At 40.6% G+C, this 25677-nt stretch overlaps 1 protein-coding gene across 1 annotated transcript in view; it reads left to right on the forward strand.

Moving 5' to 3' along the window:
• The window catches only part of Tm9sf2 (transmembrane 9 superfamily member 2), a 61498-nt gene that overhangs the window by 33757 nt on the left and 2064 nt on the right, over positions 1-25677 (forward strand). Inside the window, exons 8-16 of the mRNA XM_003477601.5 lie at positions 219-298; positions 1194-1302; positions 6601-6733; positions 9044-9163; positions 11248-11305; positions 15345-15504; positions 18028-18179; positions 19227-19338; positions 23283-23454. Coding sequence (XP_003477649.2) covers positions 219-298; positions 1194-1302; positions 6601-6733; positions 9044-9163; positions 11248-11305; positions 15345-15504; positions 18028-18179; positions 19227-19338; positions 23283-23454 — 1096 coding nt within the window. The remainder of the gene's footprint in view (positions 1-218; positions 299-1193; positions 1303-6600; positions 6734-9043; positions 9164-11247; positions 11306-15344; positions 15505-18027; positions 18180-19226; positions 19339-23282; positions 23455-25677) is intronic.

The raw sequence follows: 25677 nt of genomic DNA on the forward strand, positions 1-25677 counted from the left end.
CTTAGGGGTTTGTTTTGTTTTGTTTACTGTTTAATCTCATCCTGTTTTTCACTGTAGCTGAGTAAATGCAAAGTTCCCTAAGTCTTGTGACTAACCTAGTTGTGAGCATTAGAAAGTGCAGGTGCTGACTAAACAGCAGGACAGCTGTGGAAGGGAACTTGGTTTTTAATGTGCTTTGTCAGTACATGTTCAAGGAGCTTTTCGCTTTCCCCCTCCAGGAAGACAAAAATATCAGATGGGCATCCAGATGGGATTACATTCTGGAGTCTATGCCTCACACCCACATTCAGTGGTTTAGGTAAGAGTGCAGTTCGTCTGCTTTTGCCTACGTGGTTATTCTGCCCCTGCCTGGTTGTGTCTGCAAGCATCTCAGTTATTCTCTCATCTTCTCCTGTGTATTCAGAGGTCTGGGCCTATGTTCCCATCTTGGCTTTTCATCTTAAGAGTTGTTTGTCAAGGCAGGCCACATATTCCTTAGAGTTTGTTTTTTATTCAGAAGAACCTAGCTCATTGGGTTGTTCAGAGAATTAAAGGAGATGTGAGTTAGCACTAGAGGACGTGACTGGCACGTACAAGTACTCAGTGAATGGAAGATGCTGCCATTGTTATGCTACTGCTTTTCTCTCCAAAGTGCAACTCAGAACTCTTGCGTAGAAACTTGTTCACCCTACTATCACTCTCCTTTTTTCTACTTTGCTGACTAATCCTTTGATGCTCTAGCTAATCTGCTGAGCAAACTTCTTCTGTACATTTCTGGAGGCCAGACCTTGTGGACCCAGGCCAGTCCTTGTGGATTCCTTGCCATGTGTGTAACAGTGGTTTATACCCAGTAGATATTTAATAATGTTGACTGTAAACAAAAAAAATTACACCTCTAAACACAAGGGCTGGAAATGTAGCTCAGTGGTACAGTGCTTGCACAAGGCCCTGAGTTTGATTCCCAGCACTACCATATGTCAGTGAATCTAAAATCCTGAAGCCAGAACCTATATTATGATAAGTATTGAAGTTGTATATCCTCTAAAGAGAAACATGGAAGAACACAGCTGACTGAATTTGTTGGCTTTTATGCAGTTTTAATTTTGATTTAATGCTGCTTTAATATTACACAATGAACAGATTTCTTTTTTTAAACTTTTAAACAGTCCTGTAGATTAAGCTACAAATGAATTATGAAATGCTTATTTTTACAGCATAATGAATTCCCTAGTGATTGTTCTCTTCTTGTCTGGAATGGTGGCTATGATTATGTTACGGACACTGCATAAAGATATTGCCAGATACAATCAGATGGATTCCACGGTGAGCGGGACATTTTATCTCATCTTTATTCTGTGATTGACAGTCTTTATTGTTGCTTCAGAAAAAAGTTGAAAGAGTAGCTCTAGAACCTACTTTTAAAGTATTCTCAAAAGTTATCTTGAGTTTACATTTTCAAATAAGAAAGTGCTATGGCTGTACATGGAGTTCATGAAATGTTTAATTAACTCCCAAGCAATTTTTACTTGTGTAAGTGTTGAATTTTTGAAAACGAATTTAACTGAATTTTTTTCAGTTCAAATATTTGAAATATTTTAAATTATTAAAAATAATTTTAGGGGCGACAGTAGGGGGCGCCTGGACTGTTCACGTGATCACCTTCATCCTCTGGTCTGCATCTGACTCACATTACTGTGAGACTGGGCATCTGTGGGTCCTTCACACTGTCTGCCTAGTATTCGTGCTTCAGGAAAAAATGGACGGATGATGTGCTTGTAGCTCAGCCCATTGGGAGGGCTTGGGGCCATGGCAGAAAGCCACACTGTAGGGAGACAGTTTGGCTAGAATTGCTGTTGCAGGCTCCTAAGCACATCAAGGTGAAAGAGGCCCCAAAGAGGAGAGAAGAGACACAGCAGTCTAGTGCTAGCAAGGTGTCCGGGACTGCAGAAGAGACCGTCGAGGAGGTCCTACAGCAGCTCCCCCAGAAGATCTGCTTGCCGCCCAGCCCAAAACTTCAGGAGACTGCAGAGAGCACCGATGTTTGCTTGGTAAGAGTCTCTTGACAGCTGAAGATAATAACAGGCACATTAAAGGCATCAAGAATAAAGTGGAAAGTCTGATACCTTCATCTAGGCCTATAAAGCCACCTCCACAGCTCGATTTTCTGTCTCTGATGACATTGAGGCTGGCACCTATAGCCAGTCATTTGCTTACACAAGCAGCTCTGTCGTGTCCTGCTGGCGTGTCTGGCCTACCGTCAACTCACAAGTCTTCCTGATCTCAAGAGCCATTGACCAGGTCATCTGCTGCAGCAAACAGAAGCCCAGTATTAAGGTTCCTGCAGTCTCCACATAGCCTTCAAACACAGACACCAAAATCATACCAAAGCAGGGAAAAAGCTGTGAAACCCTCCATATATCGCAAAAGACTGAGAAGGCCTAGACTAGAAGAGCTACACAGCCTGCTTTCTTTAGCAGAGCCCTCCACCACGTGCAGTGGACTGCCATTCTCTTCTAGCTGTGATTTCAGGCCAGTCTGCCAGTCACTGTTCCCATGCCTCGGTTACTGAGCACAGATCCTAGGTTACGGGATGTTTGATGTTAGGAAAACAAAGGAAGAGTAAGTGTGGCCACAGGAGAGGGCAAGGGAAAGATGAGACGAGCCTTCAAGGGGGCTCTCGGGACACATGCACAGGAAGACCATGTGTGTGAACAAGCAAGTGTGCACATGCCAGCTGCCCTCCCAGTGCCTACCAGGACCCTCTGCCATTCACAGTGCCATGAAGCCAGTGCCTTCGACCACCTTCATATGCATGGGGAGTCCATGCTGACTCTTCGTTTTCCTAGCAACTCGGCTCCAGCCTCTCTGGATTTGGACAGCAGCAGTAAACTAAGATGCTGCGAGAGAGACCTTGGTTTTCAGAATGGCGTATTTGCTTTAACACAAAATGAGGACAAAGGGACTGTTTTTTTACTGGCTGTACCTTCTTTTCCACTGCTTAGTGCCAGGTTAAACAGAGCGGGTCCTGTGGACCACCTCCTTGTGAAGACATGAGCTTTTCATGTCCAAGCTGCACTGCACAAGCTATGCTTACACACGCACACCCAAACTCACCAAACAGTGGGGTACAGGGGAGGTCCTGAGGTCTTTGTGGCCATTTTGAAGAGCATGAACAGTATCAAGGGGGATATAGTCAAAAAGCAAGTTTCCTGCTAACTATATTAACTATTCGAGAGCAGTTAAGTGTTTTTAACATCTAACATCCCACTGTGTCTGCACATAAATATGGTTTTTTGTTATGCATTATAGGAAAAAAAAATAATTTTGATGTCCCAGGCTCATTTATTCTCAAGCATTTTAAGTTGCATAATGTAATATATTTTAAATACCTACCACAATTTCTGAATAAAGAAATTCTACAGCCATGAAGAACTCAGTCAACAACCCAGTAAGAAATTGTCAAAGTACATGAAAAGAAAGTCTGTTTAAAAAATCAGTACTTACTAAATATGAAAAAATATGGATATGTGATTATCATTCATAATAAAAAAGTACAATGCAATACTGTTTGTTCAGAGTTGTTGCCCAATATTACCTTACTCTGGGAGAAATTAAAATGCTTGATATGACCCTGTGCTGGGAAATTGTGGACAAGAATACTTTGCTGGATAGTATGTGAGAATATGAAGTTTTTCAGCCTGCAGTAGCAACTTGGCAATATGGCTTCTGATTTGTAATACACATAGCTTGACCCAACAATTTCATTTTTTGAAATTATTGTCAACATGCAAAGGATTTTATTATTTTTATTTTCAAACAATATATATGTTGACAGATAGCAGATTATAAACTCAAATACTAGCAGGAATTGATTTTGTAATTAATGATACCCATATTGCAGGATACTATGTAATCATTAAAAAGAGTGGGACAACTCTGTATACACAGAAAGAAAAGGATGGTCAAAATGTTATTAGACCAGCAAGGCTTGCTGGCATATTCCTGTAATCCCAGCTGCTTGGATGGGTTAGATGGGGAAGATCATAAGTTTAAGATTAACCTGGAAGAGGGCTGGGGATTTAGCTCAGTGGCAAGTGCAAGGTCATGAGTTCGATCTGTGGTACCAAAAAAAAAAAAAAAAGATTAACCTGAAAACTTAGACTTTTTCTTTAAAAAATTTTAAAAAGGGCTAAGTATCAGGCATGATGGTGCACATCTATAATCCCAGCACTTGGGAGTCTGAGCTAGGAGGATCATTGCAAGTTTGAGCCCTGCCCCCCCCCCAAAAAAAAACAGCTAAAGAAAAACATTAGCCTTTGGGAGACTGAGGCAGAAAGATTGTCCTGAGTTCAGGCCAGCCTGGGCTATATATTGAATGTAAGGTCAGCCTGGACTACACAGGAAAAATAGCAAGAACTTACCTGTTTTCAAAACGAAAACCAGAGCAGTTTGCCTGATGTATACCTCGTAGTTAGCTTTCTGTTACTGCACACAGTGCCCAACACTCACTGTGAAGAGGAAAGATTAATTTGACTCAGTGTTTGAAGGGGGTTCGGTGCATAGTTGGCTGGCTCCCTCTTACTCAGGCAAGAGTAGCGCAGTGGAAGAACACTGTGGAACACACCCCGTTAGTTCCCGGCTCAGTTCACTGCCAGAGGAGGAGTGAGGGACCAGACAGAGCAGAAGCCACGTGTTGGTGACCCATCCAGACACCAAGAGGTATGCACCACCATCATCGGGGCAGAGCTCAAAACCAGTCAAGTCGGCACTTCACCTGAACCCTACATTGTATCCAGGCTGGATTCAACTTCCAGTACCCCAAGGAGAAAATGATATTAGACTTAAAAAGCAAGCAAAATATGAAATATGTGTATAGTGTCGGGGAAATTCTTCATGCATTTCCTTATGAAAGGTAATAAGAATATGCTGTAGTCCCATAGGTTTGCAAAAGAAAAGGCTCTCTGTATGTAACTTGTTTTTTTCTTTTTTTAAAGTATCCATTAAAAAGTAGTCAGAAAGGCCCCTTGTGTAGCAGTATACCACCTAGGAGAAGAAATGCACTGGTTTTTGTCACATGGTTTTGAACATTCAGAAAAATAAGATTAGCATGCCCATCACCCAACACTTACTGACTTGTGCTCAGTCTTGTTTAATCTGTAAGAATGACCACCTGTCTTCTGGTTTTTAAAATCAATTCTAGATGCAATTTTAATATATTTCATCTTGTACATGCCTTATAAATGACCAGGTAGAGTGTAATTCTCAAGGGCATGAAAGTATTTTGTATAGAAGGGGAGGGAAATACTCTGATTATTACTATTGTCCTATAAATTAGCTGTTAAGGGAGAAATTAATAACTTACAATTTTCTGTTTTCAGGAGATTTGTTTTTACTACAAGAAAAAAAAGTATATTAGGAACAGCATTTTACTGCTCAAAAAGATAGGTGTTTAATGGGAATTTGGGGAAAGGATACAGATTTAGCTGAGAGAAAGCTGAGAGAGCAAGGTCCAGATTCTGAAGGACTCGCAAGCTGTTGAGTCTGAAGGTCACAGAGAAGCTGTTGAGGAATTTGAGAGAGCAGTGTTGTGTTGAGGAAAATTGCTTCGAGTATTGTCCAGAGGACTGTGTGGAGCAGGGAAGGACCAGAGGTGCAGAGACTGGTTAGGAGGCCACTGACAGTCTTCCTACTGTCAGCTGGGAAGGCCGCAGGGAGAGGAGGGCGCGCTGGCATTTAGGAGGTGGGAGTAGCTGAGTGACTGGCTGTGGGGGGACACCTAGAAGTGAGTGACTGGCTCCAGGCTTCTGGTCCGAGCCTGCTCAGTCCAAAGAAGCCCTGCAGTTGCTGAATGGATAGGGACACAAGCAGACTTGTTTATTGTAGCCAGGATGTGATAGCCAGAACCAAGGTGAGGGAGGAGGGGGTCCTGTGGGTGTGCTTCCAATAGGGCTATGTGATGTGTTAAAGTGTATCTTAGGGAGGCTCAGGAAAGAAGAGTGGCAAATGACTGTAAGGTTTCGGAGATGCAGCAGTGAAGGGATGGAGTTTTTATCTACTGGGGAAGACTGTAGGAAGAACAGACTTGGATGGGGGAAAGTCAGTTCAGTTATGGGTAATTCTGATTAAGGTTTCCGTTAAGACGACCAGGTGGGCTGCTGATTGGGTTCTTGTACGTATATGTCTGGAGAGCACAGGTGCAGTTCAGCACAGGCTTACTAATGTGCCATTGACCACACTTACTGCAATAGCACAGCAGCTATAGTACAAGGGCTAACACCATCTGCTTGTTTTGTAGATTAATGAACATAGGTTAAGAATAATAGTGTGTAATCAAAATTAAGTCAAGTTGGATCACGAAGTTTGACATAGAATAGCATTAAGTGGGACTCCAGTGATCTTTGTAAAGTTCTCAGTAACTGATATTTCTGGACTTTAAAGCAAAGTATTTCTTTAGCAAAAATTGAGAAAATCATATAAAGTTCGACTTCTTTACAATCGAAGTAGATATTAACATTTATAAGTTTATAATTTTTCTGTTAGCATATTCAACAGTGAACCCACTTCTCTAGTTGTCATGGTGATGTCATGTAATACATTGAATGGATTTCATTCCCATTTTAGGAAGATGCCCAAGAAGAATTTGGCTGGAAACTAGTTCATGGTGACATATTCCGTCCTCCAAGAAAAGGAATGCTTCTGTCAGTCTTCCTAGGATCTGGGACGCAGATTTTAATTATGACTTTTGTGACTCTATGTAAGTGTCAAGTGAAAATACTTTTTCCAGATACTATTTGAAAACCAGGTTTGTTAAGTGGGAAGTAGCTAGATTGTTTCTAATTTCCTCCACCTCCCTAAAGAGCTATCCTTTGTGTTAGTGACATTGGGCTGGTCCTTAGAGACCATCTAGGGTAGGGGGCCTCACTTGCTTTGGGTTGAGGGTGGGAGATTAGATCTGGAATCTGAGACATCTTTGGAATCTACAAGGGAAGATGGGAGAAGAAAAATTGGGTAGGGCAGGAAGAGTTTTGTAGTCCCTTATACCTGGGGAGGATTCAGGAAACCAGATTATTTTCTTTCTCTGCCAGTGTTCAAGAAGGGGTACAGACACATAGACACACATTTACATGCGTGAATTTCCTTGTACCGGCAGGACATTTTGAGAGATTTTATTAGGACAATCCATATTTATTTATTTATTTATTTTTGATAGACCTTTGATAGAGATATTGATCAGCCACAAAGCTGGTTGTGAGACTGCTCTAGGAATGCATTAATCCCAGGTTCTTATAAATTTTTAACAGAAAAAAATATTTATGAATAGAATTTACCTTTTTTCCCCCTTAGTGATATTTTCCTTTAGTGATGCCTGCCACTAATAAGCAGTAACAAATGACATTATTAGAAGAATTCAGAAATGGCTGACCTTTTAACTTTTTAAATGACATTTTGTTTTTCTGTTTGATTGCATATTAAGTACTAATACTATAGTCATTTCATTTTCTGTTAATAAAAGAGTTCTAAGTTTTTATAATGAAATTAAGCATATAAATGAACCATTTGCAAAAGGACCATTACTTCCAAATGTCTGGCACTACTGATAAGTTTGGGAGCTACTGATTCAGACCTTAAGACTCAATTTGAAGTCTCCTGGAATGTAGTGTTTGTTTAATCTAACAACCTAAGGAGGCATAGCTTTGATGGATAATGCTGGAATTTGAAAGAATATTAGATTGAAGAGGGTAGTTGAGAGAAGGACTCATAAAAGAGGTTTGGACATGACCAGAGAATTCACAGTGGTGCTGAATGTCAGAGAGTCAAGGTGGACTTAGCCCAGGATGGACATTTGAAGATAAAATTCCTCTCTAAAATGTTATCAGAAGCTGTCTTCTGCCACCCAGTCGGTGCTTCAGCTAGAAAGTGACTGTAGGAGGAAGAAAGGATAGGAATCCTTTTCCTAAGTCCTTGCATTGGATCATGCACCTGCTGTTTTAGAACTAGTTCTTTAGTCTGGGTTGCAGTAGGGGCTGTATCTTACCTGGAATCTGGACAGCTCTTCAAAGCTGCCGTGGTCTGCCTGCTGGTCATGAGTGCATTGCTAGTCATGCACTTGTTTGCTCAGGGGTGCACTGGGGGAAACAACAGCGATTATCTTGCTGCTAGGATTGGAAGGCCACTTGAGACTCTTTGCAGTATCTTACTGGCCTTGCCATTGTGAGCATGTGGTAACTTCAAGCCTTGGCTTCAGGCTGGATGTCTTTGTGAGTAATCGATAGGCTTTATATTCCAGGCAGTATGAAGGACTGGGCAGGCAAGAGCTAGCAAAGCTGACTAACGAGAAGGGGTAAGAAGACAGTTTCTCCGGGTTGTTAACCAAGTCCTTCATAATTTCCCTCCTTACCCTGTGGTTAGATCTTGTCTCTTCTCTTACGTTTGACTATTTTTTTTTAACCTCAGGGAACTTACCTTTTTCTTTTTTGGTGCCGGGGGTGGAACTGACTGCTGCATACTTGCAAGGCAGGCGCTTCTGCTGTTGAGCTAAATCCCCAACCCCCAGTCTTACTATTTTTAAATGAGATAAAAATGGGGATGATTTTTATCCACATTAGTTTTATTTATTTATTTATGTATTTATTTATGAAGAGGTTTTTTGTTTTGTTTTGTTTTGTTTTCTTTCATACCAGGGATCAAACTCACAACCTCGCGCTTGCCAGGCAGGTGCTTATGTTGCTGAGCTAAATCCCTGGCCTCTATTCATATTAATTTTAAAGGCAGTCATTGGATCCCAGAATTAAAAGCACTCTATTTTAGTGTGCCTGGCCTGCCTGCCCAGACCATGGGACAGTGGGGTCTGGGCCTTGGTAAGGGGCTCCAGAGTGGCCTTTGCCTTGCATCGGGCCATGCGCCAATGTGGGGTTCAGCATCGCTAAGGTTGACACAGCTGAGTGTCAAATAGTATATGTTTTTCTTGAAGTTGTATTCATTTTTTTGTTAAATGAAAGGGTTCTATCATTTCACAACCAAGATAACAGTAATAACATTTATATCTTTCATGATTTGCTTTTAGTTTTTGCTTGCCTGGGGTTTTTGTCCCCTGCCAACCGAGGAGCACTGATGACGTGTGCTGTGGTCCTGTGGGTGCTTCTGGGCACTCCTGCCGGCTACGTTGCTGCCAGATTCTATAAGTGTAAGTAAGAGCCAGTGTAACTGGTGTCAGCTCAGGAATTGTTCTACCTGATGTCAGGCAGGGATGCTCTGTGAACAGTAGGCATTGCAGGTGTCTTGGGTCAGAGACGCCTATTGGAGATGGCTTCTTTGCATCAGTAAACGATGCTATGTTTTTGTGTTCAGAATCTTGAGAGTGAAGTGAACAGTTTAGATGCTGCTTACCTGCCACCCCAGCCTCCTTTTATTATAAGGTTTGGCTGAAATAGATAGGGCCAAGTTAGATGTGCTGTGTTCCTAAAAGTGTGGAAGACTATCAGAGGAAGAAAGTATGCCATCAGGGATCACTGATTTCTTAATAAGGCAAGTAACATCTGATGAACATCTTTAAACATCCAAGGGTTCTTAATGTGGCCCTTCAATGTTTATAAAAAATAAACTGTATTTCAGATGAACCAAGATCTTAATATTTTAGAGAGCCCTGGAGTAAGTCACTTTTATAATTAGATACAGTCTTCTATAGTCTTGCTTTCCAGAAATAAAGTTCAGCCCTCCAAAAACTCAGGGCAACTGAGAGATGTTTGCATAACCTAGAAGCAAGTTGGCAGGGTCAGTGTCAGAGGTAGCCCTGGCGTCAATGCTGCAGCTGTTGGTAATCTAGGTTTGCAGTGATTAAACCCCCCCCCCAAGTTGTCTCAGTAGAAAGAGGATTAGAGGTGAAATGGAGAAGGGTTACACAGGCTGCCTTTAAGTTGGATCAGGGAATCTTGGCCTAATGTAGGAATACAGGCGAGACTTTGCCAAGTTCTTGGGTTTTATCTTTCCTCTTTACTACAGGACATAGGATTAGAGTTGTTACCTTAACATAGAATATACAGTCAGGACCCTGCCTGCCATGCTGGCCTCATTTTACTCCTCCTCCCTTTCCTGATAGCAGCCATGGCAGCTTCCATCCTCCTGCTCCTCTTGCTGCTTTCCCATCCCACCCATTCAACCAGACCCCCGCGCTCACCAGCGAGGCAGAGTTCAGAGAGCCGCTGTCATGTGGCCTTGTCAGAAAAGCACCTCGTTGTATGAAATCATTTCTAGTGCTTAAAAAACCCTTGAATGTTGGAGTTAAATTGAACCCAGAATTAATCATTTCATAAATCTCTCTCTCTTAGTCACACTGTGAATTCATATCACATATAACAGAGCATATGGGGTTTTTTTTTGAGGGCAAAGTGGTACTTAAACTTGCTTATAAATCATGCTAAAACCTTTAAGATTTAAAGCTGTTCAGCTGGGCATGGTAGCTCACGCCTGTAATCCCCAGCACCCAGGAGGCTGACGCAGGAGGATTGTTGTAAGTTCAAGACCAGCCTGGGCTATAAAGTAAGCTTAAGGCCTGCCTGAACTGCATAGTTAGACTCTGTCTCAAAAAGACCAAAAAAAAAAAATCTGTTCTCACCTATGCCACTTTCATGTCCAGATTTAAACTGGGAATGGAGTAATACTTTCATATTTGATACTGTATTTTAGCATGTGATTGTTTTAACTGAGGTGGGGACTAGGAGAGGGGCAAAAGAATAAAATTTGATAAGCAGGGCTGTTCTGTTGAAAGGCCGTGACCATCCCTTCTTAGTAGTCTGGTGAGGCATGCTCATCTCTCCAGTCCCTCCAGAAAACATTGCCCTAGAAGACCCCAGACATGCCAGCTGACTGTGGGAATTTAAAATTTATGTTGCATGGCACACTCAGGGGTTCCTGGCTTTAGAGCAGGTTCTGACGCTGGCAGATAAAGTTGGGAATCCCCACTGTGTCCTTTCTGTATCCAGTCCCATTAATACTGGCTCAGGATTTACAGTGTTTGTTTTGTTTTGAAGTTTAAAAAATCAGAACAGTGGAACTGGTCTAGATGACTCGTTTTGTCTAGGACTTGTTTTACCCAGAGTGGGGCAGGCTGTGCTGTGCTGTTTGGCTTCTCACCACTGATAAGGAAATCACAGCACATTCCCTAGGACTGGTGCCTAGGAGTGAGGGCCAGGGTTACCTAGCAGTTTGACACATTCCAGGCTTAGATTGCTAAAGAAAAGTCTGTATTTATGTCACTTTTGCCTTCTGCAGCTTTTGGAGGTGAGAAGTGGAAAACAAATGTTTTGTTGACATCATTTCTTTGTCCTGGGTAAGTGAACATTTCAGTGATTATGTCTTAACTAGTCATGTTTTTGTTCCCAGCTTTTGAGTAGGTGATCCTTTAATCCTCTGACTCTAGACTGTGTTTCTAAAAAAACAGATTTATTTTTGAAAATAAGTAAAAAACATTTGCCAAGTGATGACTGCCTTCTTTGGGAAAATTACCTTTATGCATGAGAAATGTTTTTTGCTTTTGTTTTGTAGAATTCTTTCTCTTCTGTTGTCTGTAGTGGTCTGACATTTCATGTAAGGTTTATTAAGGCTTTTGACCTCATCATGGGAATAGATTCCACGAATCCCTGGAGATGTTTAGGCAAGCATGCTCTTTGGAGAGTGTTGCCCCTTTTAGAGTATGACATGCAGTGTAGTATGTACTAAACAGTCCCCACAAATCAGAATGAAATGTTGGTTTTCTGAGAACAAGTATCTAATTTGCCCTGGGAGTAGAACCCAGTTGCTCCCCTACTTCCACTTCTGATGGGCAAGAGCTGATCTCCAAACGAGCAGTAATGATAAAGAGCAGTGTGTTAACTTTTCCATTACTAGGACAAAATGCCTAACACTGTAAGTTAAAAAGGAGAAAGGCTTATTTTGGCTTAGCTCACAATTTTAGTGAGTACAGACTGTGGTTGGTTGACTTCCAGGCAAAAACAGGTGGAAGGGCATCGCAATGATATCTGCCTACCCCATGGCAGCCAGAATCTCTCCTGGTAAGAGAACAGAAAACCAGACGAGAATGTGCACACTCTTCCCTGCCTTGCCTTCTCTGACCAGGCCCCACCTGCTAACATTCGACTAAGAGCTTATTCGTGGATTAACTCACTGATGAGTACAGCTCCTCCATGGTCCTGTCATTTTCCAGAAGCCCCATCTCTGAACATATGAGACTCAAGATCTAAACCATAACAAATGATTGAAGCTTCTTTTTAGGCTTCATAGAAATTATCCTGTGCTACTTCTTCTCTTATGTCCCTGACTTAAATTTATCTTACCAGCAAAGTGGTAAAGTCAATGGAACAAGTGACTGTAAGAAAGTGCTAAGAACCCAAGCATTCCAGGGGCAAATTTCCAGTAAACCACGTTTATGGCTTCAGTTAAGTTCTCTGAACAGCAAGGCAGGAAACAGATCTAAGAGAAATAAAACCGTAAAAGTAGAATCATTTATTATTCTACTTTATTATTATTTATGGATGATGTGATCGCTATAAAAAGAATTAGGCAAAATGTCTGGATAGCAGGTCCTATCCCAGTTACCAGTCAAATGAGAGTCATGTGGAAGATTGTATTCACAGGAGTATTTGTAACAGAAAACTGAAGCAGTACCTCAGACAGCCTCTCCACATAGGCACCATCCACATAGATTGCCTGTTATTGATGAAAAGATGAGACTTGGATGCGCTCCCCTGGGCTGCTCGGGAGGATAAAGAAGCAGGCACTGTCTGTGTGGAAGACCCAAGGTGTGGCATCACAAGCAGGAGAAGCTGTTGAATTAACAATTCTGAAGCACCCTGTCGTGTGAGGGGCCAAGGCTCTAACTCATGGGTAGAGTCTGGCATGTGGGCCCCTGGGTTCCATGAATCCTCAAGAGAAGAAAAATCCCCTTATAGTACATACACAAAATCAGTTCTGTGTAGATTAAAAGCTAAAGGTAACAGGCAGAAGTGTTAAAGTATAGAAAAATGTCTTCTTGATTCCAGGTTTGACAAGGCTTTTTTGTCTTAAACTAGATCATGAAAGATAAAGGTGGGGGCAGTGTTTTAAAAGCTCTGTAGGAGCCAGGCAAGGTGGTGCATATATAATCCCAGCAGTCTGAGAGCCCAAGGCAGGAAGATCACAAGATCAAGCCCGTTCCAGGCAATTTAGCAACTTAATGCAAACCTGTCTGAAAAATAAAGCATAAGTTGGGGCATGGTGGTGAATGCCTATAATCCCAGCACTTGGGAAGCTGAGGCAAGAGGATTTGCCTTCAAGTTTAAGGCCAGCCTGGGCTACAAAGTGGGTTCAAGGCCAGCCTGAACGGCATAGGAAGACCCTGTCTCAAAATAAAAATCAAAAGGGCTGGGGATTTAGCTCAGAAGCAGAAGTGCTTGCCTTGCAAGCAGGCAGTTGTGAGTTCGATCCCTGGTACCGATAAAAATGAAAAATACAAAAAAAAAAAAAAAAAATCAAAAATACAAGTAAAAAGTCTGTGAATATAGCTCAGTGTGGAAAATTCTGGGTTTAATCCCCAGTAGTAAGAAAAAAAGAAAAGGGGAAAAAAGAAACACTGTGTAGGGCTGGAATGGAAGCTCAGTGGTAGTTTGCATGCATAGTACATATTGAGATCCTGGGTTTGATTCCCAGCACCACATAAAACAAAAACTGCAGAGTGTGTAGGTTATTATGTAATAGAGCCATGTTTTTTAAAAAGTGTATTGAGAAGAAAAAGCCTACAGAATCAGAAAAAATTTTGCCAGCCATTCCCTCAAAGGACTAATGTTAGACTATATGAAGAATTCAGAAACATTCAGACCTCCCCAAAGAGAAGACCCAATTTTAAAAAAGGGCAAGTAAGATGAATAGACACTTTGAGAAGCAATAAAAATGACCAGTAAATACATAAAAAAGTGCTCCGCATCACTGTCTGTTAAGAGAGATGTAAATTTAAACAACACTCGGATTCCCTCCTACCCCAGGAAAAATGACAGTCATCAAGAAATCAAATAATATCAAATGCTGGCGAGGCTATGGGGGAAAAGGAAGCCTTCTGCATTATTAGTAGGAATGTAAACGAGTACAGCCCCTATGGAAATCAGTATGCAAATTCCTCAAGAAACTAAAGCTAGACATTCCATATGACCCAGCTGTTCCATTGGAGGTATCTTCCTGAAAGAATTAAAAATACCATGTTATAGTGATCCTTGCACACCTATATTTACAGCAGCACGTCATAATAGCTTAATCTTGGAAGCAGCCTGTATGTTTATCCGCAGATGAATGGATAAGAAAATGTGGTACATTCATACAATGGACTACTACTAGGTCATAAAAAAGGATAAATGAGTCATTTGTAGGAAAACAGATGCATTTTGACACTGTAATGTTGAGCGAAACATCAGACACCTGAGCTTACATATCATAGGCTTCTCTTATATGAGAAATCCAAAGTACACATAAATTAAAAAGCAAAATAAAAGATAGTAGGAAGTACGGAGGAGCCTGGGGTTTAGCTCAGCAGCCTGGCAAGCGTGAAGTCGTGAGTTCATCCCTGGTACCAAAAGAAAAAAAGAAAGTAGGGAGACAGATCTTTCTTAAATGGAAAGGAGATCAAGAGATGACAGGAGGAGGAGGGGATGGAAAGGGAATGGAGAAAGGAATTAAGATGTGTTCATGTACATCAACTCTACCCAAGGAATGTAAACATGTGTACTGCAGACCTTGTACTGATTTTTTTTAAAAAAGTGTATCAAGAAGAAAGCCACAAAAATAATTGAGTTACACATTCAGATGTTTTAAACGGGGAAAGTCTGCAGCCTGAGAGTAGGATCTATAATGAAGAATTAGGTCCCAGAGTCTGTAACAATTCCCTGTGTGACTTTGCAAAAGACTTGCAGCCCAGACGGCCCATGAGCAGTAGGTGAGCCACAGGAGGTAGAGCCTAGACAGCCAGCAGATAGCAGAGGCCCGCCGCCGTCAGCCGTGGAAAAGACAGCCTGAAACGGCCGTGAAAACACGGAAAGCTAACTTGCACAGTCGGCTAGTGGGAATTTCAGTTAGGCAAAACCAGTCAGAAAGAAACAGCTTGGTAGGTTCTATTGAAGTTGTTGTTTTGTTCATTTGTTTTTTGGTGTCAGGAATCAAACTTGGGACCTTGTGCTTGCCAGGCAGTCACTGTGCCGCTGGGCTACATCCCCGGCCTCTAGTGAAGTTTCACATTCATGTAACCCAGGACGCGGCAGTTAGAAACAAGCTGCAATGTCATCTGTTTTGTTACCACTTCATTTTGCTTCTAATGCTGCTTTTACCCAAAAGCCTGTTGTGTCTTTCAGAATCGTGTTTGCCGACTTCTTTATAATGAATCTAATCCTCTGGGGAGAAGGATCGTCAGCGGCTATTCCCTTTGGCACACTGGTGGCCATACTAGCCCTTTGGTTCTGCATATCTGTGCCTCTGACTTTTATTGGTGCATACTTTGGTTTTAAGAAGAATGTAAGTTTATAGATACTAACTTATCAGATGAATTTCAACTGTAGAAATTAGCCTATGCCACCCTAAAAAACATTACAAAAATATCTAACAGATATGAACTTGTCTTTCAGAATCTAGACTTCATAGAAAATTCTTAAAACTCTAATTTTAGGCCAGATATGGTGGTACATGCCAGTGATCCCAGCACTCTGGGAGGCTAAGGTAGGAGGAGTGCAAGTTTGAGCCCAGTACAGGTAACTTAGCAAGACCCTGTCCACAAGTGAAAAACAGCTAAGGATGTGACTCACTGCAAAGGCCTTGCACTCAGTCCCCTGTACTGTTAACACAGAAAGAAACAAAAAACCCACTGGTACTAGGAACAGGGCAGAGGTATTAAGGTATTAACTCTTAGATTTCAGAGTTTTTTACAGTAAAAATGGAAACTAATATAGATTAATTGGAAAAGGAATGCTGATATAAAGTAATGAAAACTCTGCCTGGCATGGTGGTACACATCCATAATCCTAGCACTTGGGAGACTGAGGCAAGAGGATTGTGGCCAGCCTAGCCTACGTGGTGAGTTTAAGACCAGACTGAACTACATAATGAGACCTTTTCTTTAAAATCAAATAGAGGGGCCAGGGATAAAACTGAATGGCACAGCACCTGCGTGTTAGGCATGAGGTTGTAAGTTTGATCTCCAGTACTAAAAAAGCAAAGCAAAACAAAGGAAAAATAGAAACTAGGCGTGGTGGTGCATGCTTGCAATCCCAGCACTCAGGAGGCTGAAGTAGGAGGAGCAACCTAGGTTCAAGGCCAGCCTGAACTGCATAGTGAAACTGTATCTCAAAAAGATAAAACAAAAAACAAATAGATAAAAATGGGTAAGTAAATAAAGGAAAATTGTAGATTTTTGGTACCTTTTTACCTCTTTTACTCTAAAAATGTGCGTTTTCCCTAAGTAGAATTGTCACTAGTGCACAGTACTTAACTACGTAAATAAATACCATGATTTAGGAAGTGAACCTATAAGAAAAGTGACCACAAAGTAAAAATAGCACTTTATTTTGATGCATGGCTTTGAAATAAATTGTACTGCTTCCTTCCTAATATCTGATCTTAAGGAAGACTACAGTCAAGGCTCAATCTTTCCTTTCTTTTTCTTTCCACCCCTCCTCTAGTTTGCTATTCCTACTTCTGCTGCCTCCTTCCACCTGCAGGCTAGGGAGAAAATAAGAATCTTATTTGGCCTCATCTATATCTTTCTCTTACTTCCTCCTTCTCTGTCTCTACTCCTCCCTAAAAATATCAAATCCACAAAGTTAAATAGCATGTGGGAGCTGGCCATGTAGCTCCGTGGTAGAGCATTTGCTTGGCCTGGGGCAGCCCTGGGTTCCAGCGCTCTCACCAGAAGGAAGTGAGCTGTGACTATACATGTTGTGACCCAGCAGCGACTATCCTGCCTTTGTAGTTTCCATGCTCCTCTCATGTCAGCCCACCGAAAGATTTTTCAATTCTTGGGGGCTTGTTGAAGTAATTATTTAAAATTTACATATGATAAATAGTAAAGCAACAGAGTTAAAACTTTGAATTGTGTATATTAAATTTAATTTCAAAATTACGGTGCTTGGGGGCTGGGGATTTAGCTCAGCGGCATAAGCGCCTGCCTTGCAAGCAGGCAGTCGTGAGTTCGATCCCTGGTACCGATAAAAACAAAAAAGACAAATAAATAAATAAATAAATAAATAAATAAATAAATAAATAAATAACGGTGCTTGAAAGTTAAAAATGGTTCGCACGGCAGAATAATCTGATTATCTGCCTGAACACATGTGTATCTGCATATAAAACAATCTAGTCTGAAAATAGGATCTGGATGAAAATAGGTTTTAAATTTTAATTTATCATCGTGAACCCTGTGGAAGGATGTTTTTGAGCTTTTTCACATCTCTGTCCCCTGGCCCCCACAGAGATGTGTTTTGATACCTTAAGTTGCAAGTCTTTTTATACCACCACCAACGAGCAAATAATTGAGATCACTGATACTTTATGGCCTTAAAGTTTCATACTGCCTCTCACTGCCCTTTTCATGTTCTTGGCTCAGTAAAATCGAGCGACTTAATCAAGATGTCATTGCCCACCTCCAGATTTTAAAAATGTTGAAAAAATTTCAGAGCCAGCTGATTTCTTAGACTAAGTATGTAATTAAAATGAAAAACCTAGCTCTACCTTTTTATTAAGTATTATTTTCCAAGTACTGTATCTTCTCCTGTGAGTTTCTTACTTTGTCTAAAGCCATTAATCACCGGCTACCTGCTGGAAACAGTGTTGCCTCGTTCTAGTAGACAGACTGGCCATTGTACCTGATAGTGTCGGTTCATTGCTTCTCAATACAAACTTCAGTTTGATGGCTTAAGTAGACTTACATTGCCATTAGTGTCAGCATGGAAGCTGACAAAAAGCAGGCCAATAATCTTGTACTGAGAAAAAAATTTGAAAACACATATGTAATTATGAAATCCTTTCTTTCTCCTTGTCCTGCAGGCCATTGAACACCCAGTTCGAACCAATCAGATTCCACGTCAGATTCCTGAGCAGTCTTTCTACACAAAGCCCTTGCCTGGTATTATCATGGGAGGGATTTTGCCCTTCGGCTGCATCTTTATACAGCTTTTCTTCATTCTGAATAGCATTTGGTAAGCTAAGAATGAAGTCTTACTCTTTTGCCATTATACATTACCATTATGCTTGGGGGGTTTTGTTTGTTTTGCTTCTGTTTTTAGTGTATGGATTACTGTTTGTGTCTTCTGAGCAATAGAAGCCATTCTCTAATACACTAAAATTGTAACAGCTGAAAGATTGTTTTGTCTTTCCTGTGGGATAAAGAATAATAGTGATGACAACTAATATTAATCAAAAACTTATCCCTATTTAAATTTTATTACTTTTCAAAATTCTACCAGCTTGATATTATCTCATTTTACAGAGATGGAAGTAGGTTTTGGAGCTTGAGTAATTATGTCACACAGCTGCCATGTGAGAGACCATTAACCCCATCTCTAAACCCATATTCTGAAATAATCTGTGTGCTCCAGAGAGGCCCTCTGCACACTTGTCAGAGGACTAGAGCAAGGGTTCATCCTTTCCAGTCTGAGCCTGCCTTCTCTGATTTCACATTCCTGTGGAGAATTTGTGGTAGCAATTTTGAGCCACTCTCACATTTGTACGTGCGTGATACAGCAGTGTATTATTATGTCAATATTTGATTACCTTGATCTGTGTCACCAGACAGTACCAAAATTTGAAATAGCACAGAATCAGAACTACATGTGAGCTTTTTAGTGACTAGAGTATCTTTTCAATTATAGTGATTTCCCAAATTCTGATTTTTATCGTATGTGATTAGAAACCATGTGTGTCAGCCTTTTCCTCATTTGTGTCTGCCTTTCCATTCAGTTTTTCTCAAATATGTCTAGATCCCTGTTAGACAGTAGACTAACCATACTGTAATAAAAAGGAGCTCTGGGTTCTGCCTAATCAAAAGTGAAACCCAGTGACATGGCCACATCCTTCCACTTTCTGCACCACACCTACCCCACCCCTCACCATCTAAACCTGTGAAAATTGGACTGGTTTGGTTAGTTGGAGGAAAAAGCAACTTTTTCTCAGTTCAAGAAAAATGAAGAAACTGCCCTTTAGCGTGTCAAAGATGTTTAGTTTCATCTTGATGTGTTTGATTGTAGGTCACACCAGATGTATTACATGTTTGGCTTCCTGTTTTTGGTGTTTATCATTTTGGTTATTACATGTTCTGAAGCAACTATACTTCTTTGTTATTTCCACCTATGTGCAGAGGTATGTATTAACAATTCACTTGTGTTAATTCATAGACAGTACTTAGAACTTTCTGAGCTTGACTGTTATCATTTCTGTGGATGTATATTTATGATAGAAGCTGGCCTATATTTCTAAATCAAATATGGCCTTCTGGGATTGAGTGACATTTAGTTTGTTACATTATTTAGAGCTTATGAATAGAGATTTGTTTCTGTTTTGTGTTAGGTATTTTTGTTTGTTTAGTTTTTGAGACAGGGTCTTGTTTGTAGTTCAGGCTGGCCTTGAACCCACTAAGGAGTTGAGGCTGGCCTCAAACTTGTGACAGTCCTCCTGCCTCAGCCTTCCAAGTGTTGGAATTACAGGCACGTGCCATTCTGCCCAATTTTTGCTATTCGATATTTTAGAATTTTAATTTTCTGAAAATGATACTGTCTGCTAAATTCCACTGTTGATTTTTTACAATTAAAAATTCATATTCTGGACTGAGGATGTCAAGTACTTGCCTAGTGTGTGAGATCCTAAGTTCACAACCTCAGCATTGACTGGGCATGATGGCATAGGCCTGTAATCCCAGCACTTGGGAAGCTGAGGCAAGGTGGGTCACTGCTAGTTTGAGGCCAATCTGAACGGCACAGTGAAACCCTGTCCAAAAAAAACAGCACTAGAGAAAAAAACAACTAAAAAAATTCATCCATATTTCTTTCTTTCCTCTTTTTTTGGGGGGGGGGTTGTTTGTTTTTGGTACTGGAAATCAAACTCAGGACCTCACATTTACCAGGCAGATGGTGTGCTGCTGAGCTAAATTCCTGACCCCATGGATGTTTCTAGATTCTGAAAATTTAGTGAGAATAATTAGTATCAGTGGGAAAATTCATTGAAATGTTTCAGCAATTACATTGTTATGAGTTATGTGCATGGCAACATCAAAATTATTACATCCTTATGTACTATAGTTGGTTTTTAAAGGTTTAGATTGTTAAATACATTCTTTTATAGTTATTTTCTATACAAAAGATAAAGTCTAGCTTTTAAACCAAGTGTGATCTTCTTAAAGTGAAATTAAGTTCATATAACATAAAATTAATCATTTCAAAGTTAAGAATTCCTGGTGCTTGTACATTTTCCATGCTGAACGACCATCCCTGCTCACTGGTTCCAAAATATTTTTATTCTTCCTGCTCACATGAGACCATTTCCTTCTTTAGTCTGTCTTTAGTTTCTGAAAGCTAAACCTATTCTGGTTACTGCTTACTAACAGGATTATACAGTCTGCGGTCTTTTGCATTTGACTTGTCCCACTTAGAGTGCTTTGAAGGGCTGCGGTGTAGTACCTATCCTTCACTCCTTTGTGTGATTGCGTACTATTCTACTGTGTGAATGTTTAAGCATTCATCCATGATGGACAGCTGAGTCATTTCTACCTTGTGTCTCTCTAAATAGTGCTGCTCTGCGCATTCATGAACAACAGGTTGGTTTTCTGTGGGTTTTTTTTTTTCTCCAGTTCTTTTGAACATATTCTACGAATGGAATTGCTTTGTCCTGTGTTAATTCTTTAATATTTTGGTGAATCACCATTTTACATTCCCACTGGTGATGTCCAATGGTTCTAGTTTCTGTGAATCCTTGCCTACACTTCCATTCTGTGTGTTTTCTTTTTAGTTTATTATTATAACTGTCCTGGTGGGTATGAAATGATAGCACATTTTGATTTGCATTTTCCAGTGACTAATGATATTGAACTTCTTTTCTTGTGTGGGTTGGTCATTTGTATATCTTCTTTGGAAAAATATATACTTAAGTTCTTTGACCATTTTTTAATTGGGTCAATTGTCTTTCTGTTGAGTTTTAAGAATTCTTTATGTATTCTAGATATAGACCTTTGTCAAATACTTGATTTACAAATATTTTCTTTTTTTTTTTTTTTTTTTTTTTTTTGTCTTTTTCATTTTTATCGGTGCCGGGGATTGAACTCACAACACCTGCTTGCAAGGCAGGTGCTGAGCTAAATCCCCAGCCCCTACAAATATTTTCTCCCATTCAGTAGGTTGTATTTTACTTTCTTGGTAACCTTTACAAAATGTTTTTAATTTTAGTGAGGTCTAATTTAATTTTTTTTCTTGCTCATGCTTTTAATGTCATACCTAAGAATTTATTGCCAAATTCAAGACTAGGAAGATTTACCTCTATGTTTTCTTCTATATACTACAGTTTCAACTTAAATATTTAGGCATTGATTCATTTTTAACTAATTATTATATATGATTTGAGATAGAGATCCAACTTTAATCTTTTGTATGTGAATATCCAGTTGTCCCAACACCATTTGTTGAAGAAACTTGTTTCCCTTTGAACAGAGTTGGCTGCTGTTGGAAATACTCGGCCATAGATATTTGGGTTTATTTCTGAGTTCTCTGTTCTGATCCAGTCGCCTGTCTATATGCTCACACCAGTACCACACTTACAGTTACCAGAGCTTGGAGTAAGCTCTTGAAATACAAGACAGATAAGTCTTCCAGCTTAGTTCTTTTTCAAGATTGCTGTGGCCATATAGAGCCCTTTGCAATTCCATATGAAATTTGAGGATCAGCTTTTTTACTTTTGGAAAAGTTTGATAGGGAAACTTGTGAAGTTTGACAAGGATTACACTGACTCCCTGGAGTACTTCAGAGACCCTACCATCCTAACAGTCTTAAGTTTGCCAGATCCTGAGTATGGAATGTCTTTCCCCCACTTGAAGTCTTCTGTAATTTCTTTCAACTGTGTTCTATAGCTTTCCATGTAAGTCTTTCTTCTCCTTGGTTCAGCTATGTATTCTTTAAATTGTTCACTGCTGGTATGTAAACACAAGAGCGCTGGGAGTGTAGCTCAGTGAAAAGTTTGCCTGTCTAACAGGTGAGAAGCCCGAGGTCCAATCCCCAGGACCACAAAAAATAAATAAAAAGAAGGAAGAAAGAAGCCTGATTTTTTTTTTTTTTTTTTTTTTGCATGTAGTTGTCATACGCTGAAACCTACTTTCCCTCCTTCCGCCCTCCCCAACCTTCTTTTCTCCCTCCTTTCCTCCCTTCCTCTTTTCTTCACTGGGACTTGAACCCAGGGACACTGTACCATTGAGCTACATTCCAACCCTTTTTGTTTTGGGACAGTCTCACTAAAGTTCTGAGACTGGTCTCAAACTTGTAAGCCTTGTTCTCCCCAGGAGGTAGCATTCCAGACATTCATTACTCTCTGCTGAATTTTTTTAAGAGCTATGGTGCTTTGGTTTGGTTTTCTTGAATTTGGGTTGTCAGTTTTGAAATACGGGTTTTGGGGCTGGAGGTTTAGCTCAGCGGAATAAGCACCTGCCTTGCAAGCAGACAGTCATGAGTTCGATCCCCGGTATTGATAAAAAGGAAAAAGACAAAAAAAAAAAAAGAAATACGGGTTTTGTGGGATTTTCTAATCTTGGTTTGCTTTTAAAAGTTCTACGAAGCCATAAGCAGTGGCACTTTATATAAAAGTAAGAGGAGCTACTTTAATCACCTAGCTTATTTAAATTATGTTAGTAATAACCAAATATGCGTTTTAGCCAGACTTTAATAGGATAGCTCTCCCGATACAGAATTGACTAGACTTTAATATAATTAATACGTATTTTGAATCATGTATGCTTTTGTACATTGCTTTTCCTTGGGAATCACAAAATTTAATTACAGCCAAATGCTTTATTACTCATAAACTGTTTTTTGTTTTGCTTCAGATTTTTAGCGAGTTTTTAAGTAGCTTCACAGTAGGTAGGATATGCTTCTCAATGCCCTCAGTGAGGCCAGAGGAACACAAAATTCAGTAGAAGCCAGGGTTTGGAACTGATAGCAGAAATGAGGTTTGGGGGCTGTCGCGAGGTGTTTTGGGTCCGTAATTTAGAAAGCTACATGTTTCTGATCGTGGGCCGGTAATTCTTGCTGTTTGATTTCTCCTCTACCTAGGATTACCATTGGCAGTGGCGCTCATTCCTCACCAGCGGCTTCACCGCAGTGTATTTCTTAATATATGCAATACATTACTTCTTTTCCAAGCTGCAGATCACAGGAACAGCAAGTACAATTCTGTACTTCGGTTATACCATGATAATGGTTCTGATCTTCTTTCTCTTTACAGGTAAGACTGTTTTTAGCATAATAATTTTACACAATAAACATTTTCTCTTTAAAAATCCCATGAAGGCTTCTTTTATTTAGTGCTCCAGTCCTTGGCCCCCAACCCTAAATGTCATGGTTTGGCACACTGTTCTGTGCAGTGCAGCTCTGTGAAGGTGACAGAAGTCAGGGCCACAGACCAGGCAGAGTCCACGCGTTGCACAGAGCAGCTGGCCTGTGGCCTCTGCCCCTGCCGCCTGAGTGGTGCACGTGCTCTGCGCCCTCTCAGTGGGTGGAGTGCTGTGGCTGCCTAGGCCAAGTCATAGGACACACTGAGGACATGGCCAGATGGGGCCCAGAAGGTGGCATCAAGAAGCAATAATAATAGGACAGCCCTTCCTCTGGCAGTTGGAACTGGAAGGTTGTAGCTCCACTGTAGAACCAAAACACGTGATGGTATGTGGTGTGTATTAAGACGGACATTTACTTTATATTTGTAAAGCTAGAGTTTAATCAGAATTTTGGAGCCACCACAAATTGAATTGATAAAGGTCTCTTAGCCCCCAGTGCCTACTTGGTTAACAGTTGTGGAGTGAATGACTAAACTTAAAAAAAAAACATGGGACCTTTCTGTGTCTTAAAAAAGTAATATCATACAAAATGTGCATCTGAAGCTATATCTGGGATTGTCATGCCGCTGGAGTTCCATTAGAACTGTTGCACTTTTACTCCTGTGTTATGCTGAAGAGCAGAGGTAGAGCAAAGTGGGCCAGCTGCTGTCTCAGTATGTGACTGGCTCCATGCACTTGGGTTGTTCCCAATCCAGGTCCTTAGGGAGCCAGGCGGGGGCCAGGGCGTGCTGTGCATCTCAGGATGGTACATTCAGGTTAGGGTCCCAGCTATAAATGTTCCTAAATGGGAGAGCTGAGGAAGCTTAGGAAGCAAGGAGCTGCTTTCTTTTTGACTCTGTGTAACTGTAGATGCCCATAAAGAAATCATAGCTTAGCTGTCCCCTAAGGTTTATTGTTTATGACTTAATGTCGTATTTTCATTCTTTTATTAAACAGATTTATAATCTAGATTCTGGAACCATAACGAATAGAATAGGCAGTGAGCACAGTAACTTCTCCTGCATTTCATGTTGTAGGAGGGATTTTGTTAAAGAGTAAGAAGCCAGGCATGGTGACACATATCTGTGATCTCAGTATTCGGGTGGCTGAGGCAGAAGCCTCACTACAAGTGTGAGGCCAGCCTGAGATATATAGTGAGTTTAAGGCCAGTTGAACTGCACGGCAAGACCCTGTCTCAGAACTCAGCGAAACAGAATGGAGCACTGCAAAGCCTCAGGATTTCTGTGTGGTTGGCTGGATCTGTATTGGCTTAGCTCCAAGCCGACACCATTTGATTTCATAAAACAAAATCCACTTTACAAAATAGAAAGATGTCACTTTCAGTGTTACGTTGTGTCCGATGAATGTACCAGGATGGTAGTAATAAACAGTATTTCTCAGTAAGAAAGAGAGAAGGAAAAACACAGAACCATAAATAATGCAGTGATGCTAATCTGGCCCATTATAACTGTGCTTCTGCATCGTATGTAAGGGAAATGCAGTACTGCCTGCTTAAAAGCATGTATGTTTTCCTCATCTAAGATGTATTCTCCGCTCACCCTAATTCTTGCTGAGCACAAGGCTTTTTAAATGTTTTATTTTTCACCATTGGTTTTATAAAATTAACCCTAGCCTCTGCTCAAACCTTCGTGACCCTTGTGAAGCTCCCAGAGGGACCCCTGTGTCCTCCACAGTGCACCAGGGCTGGGACCTGGAGCCCAGCAGGTGCTTGTGTTGCTACGGTTTGGGTGTAGTCACAGTTGACACCTCTAGAGCTCTCTTGATTTAGAAAATTTTCTTTACTGCACTGTCTGTATGTTACCTTCATAACAGTGTTAAAAAGCAGTTGGGACTTGAAATATAAATCACGTCTGGCATAGCAACATCTCCATCCCTTTCTGTATGCATCTGTGTTTTTGCATATGAGTTTCTCAGAGGTTGACCCTGGAAAAAATGGTGTGTCTCAATTTATTTTTAAATTGTCAGGCAGTTTTACAACTTAGTATATATTCTTTTATAAAACAGTCTTTAGGGGCTGAGGATTTAGCTCAGTGGCATAAGCGCCTGCCTTGCAAGTGTGTGGTCATGAGTTCGATCCCTGGTACCAGTAAAAATACAAAATAAAAAAAAAAGTC

The sequence above is a fragment of the Cavia porcellus genome, unplaced genomic scaffold, assembly GCF_034190915.1.
Source record: "Cavia porcellus strain 051 isolate PalLab524CR breed Dunkin Hartley unplaced genomic scaffold, mCavPor4.1 scaffold_4, whole genome shotgun sequence".
In the NCBI taxonomy this organism is placed as follows: domain Eukaryota; kingdom Metazoa; phylum Chordata; class Mammalia; order Rodentia; family Caviidae; genus Cavia; species Cavia porcellus.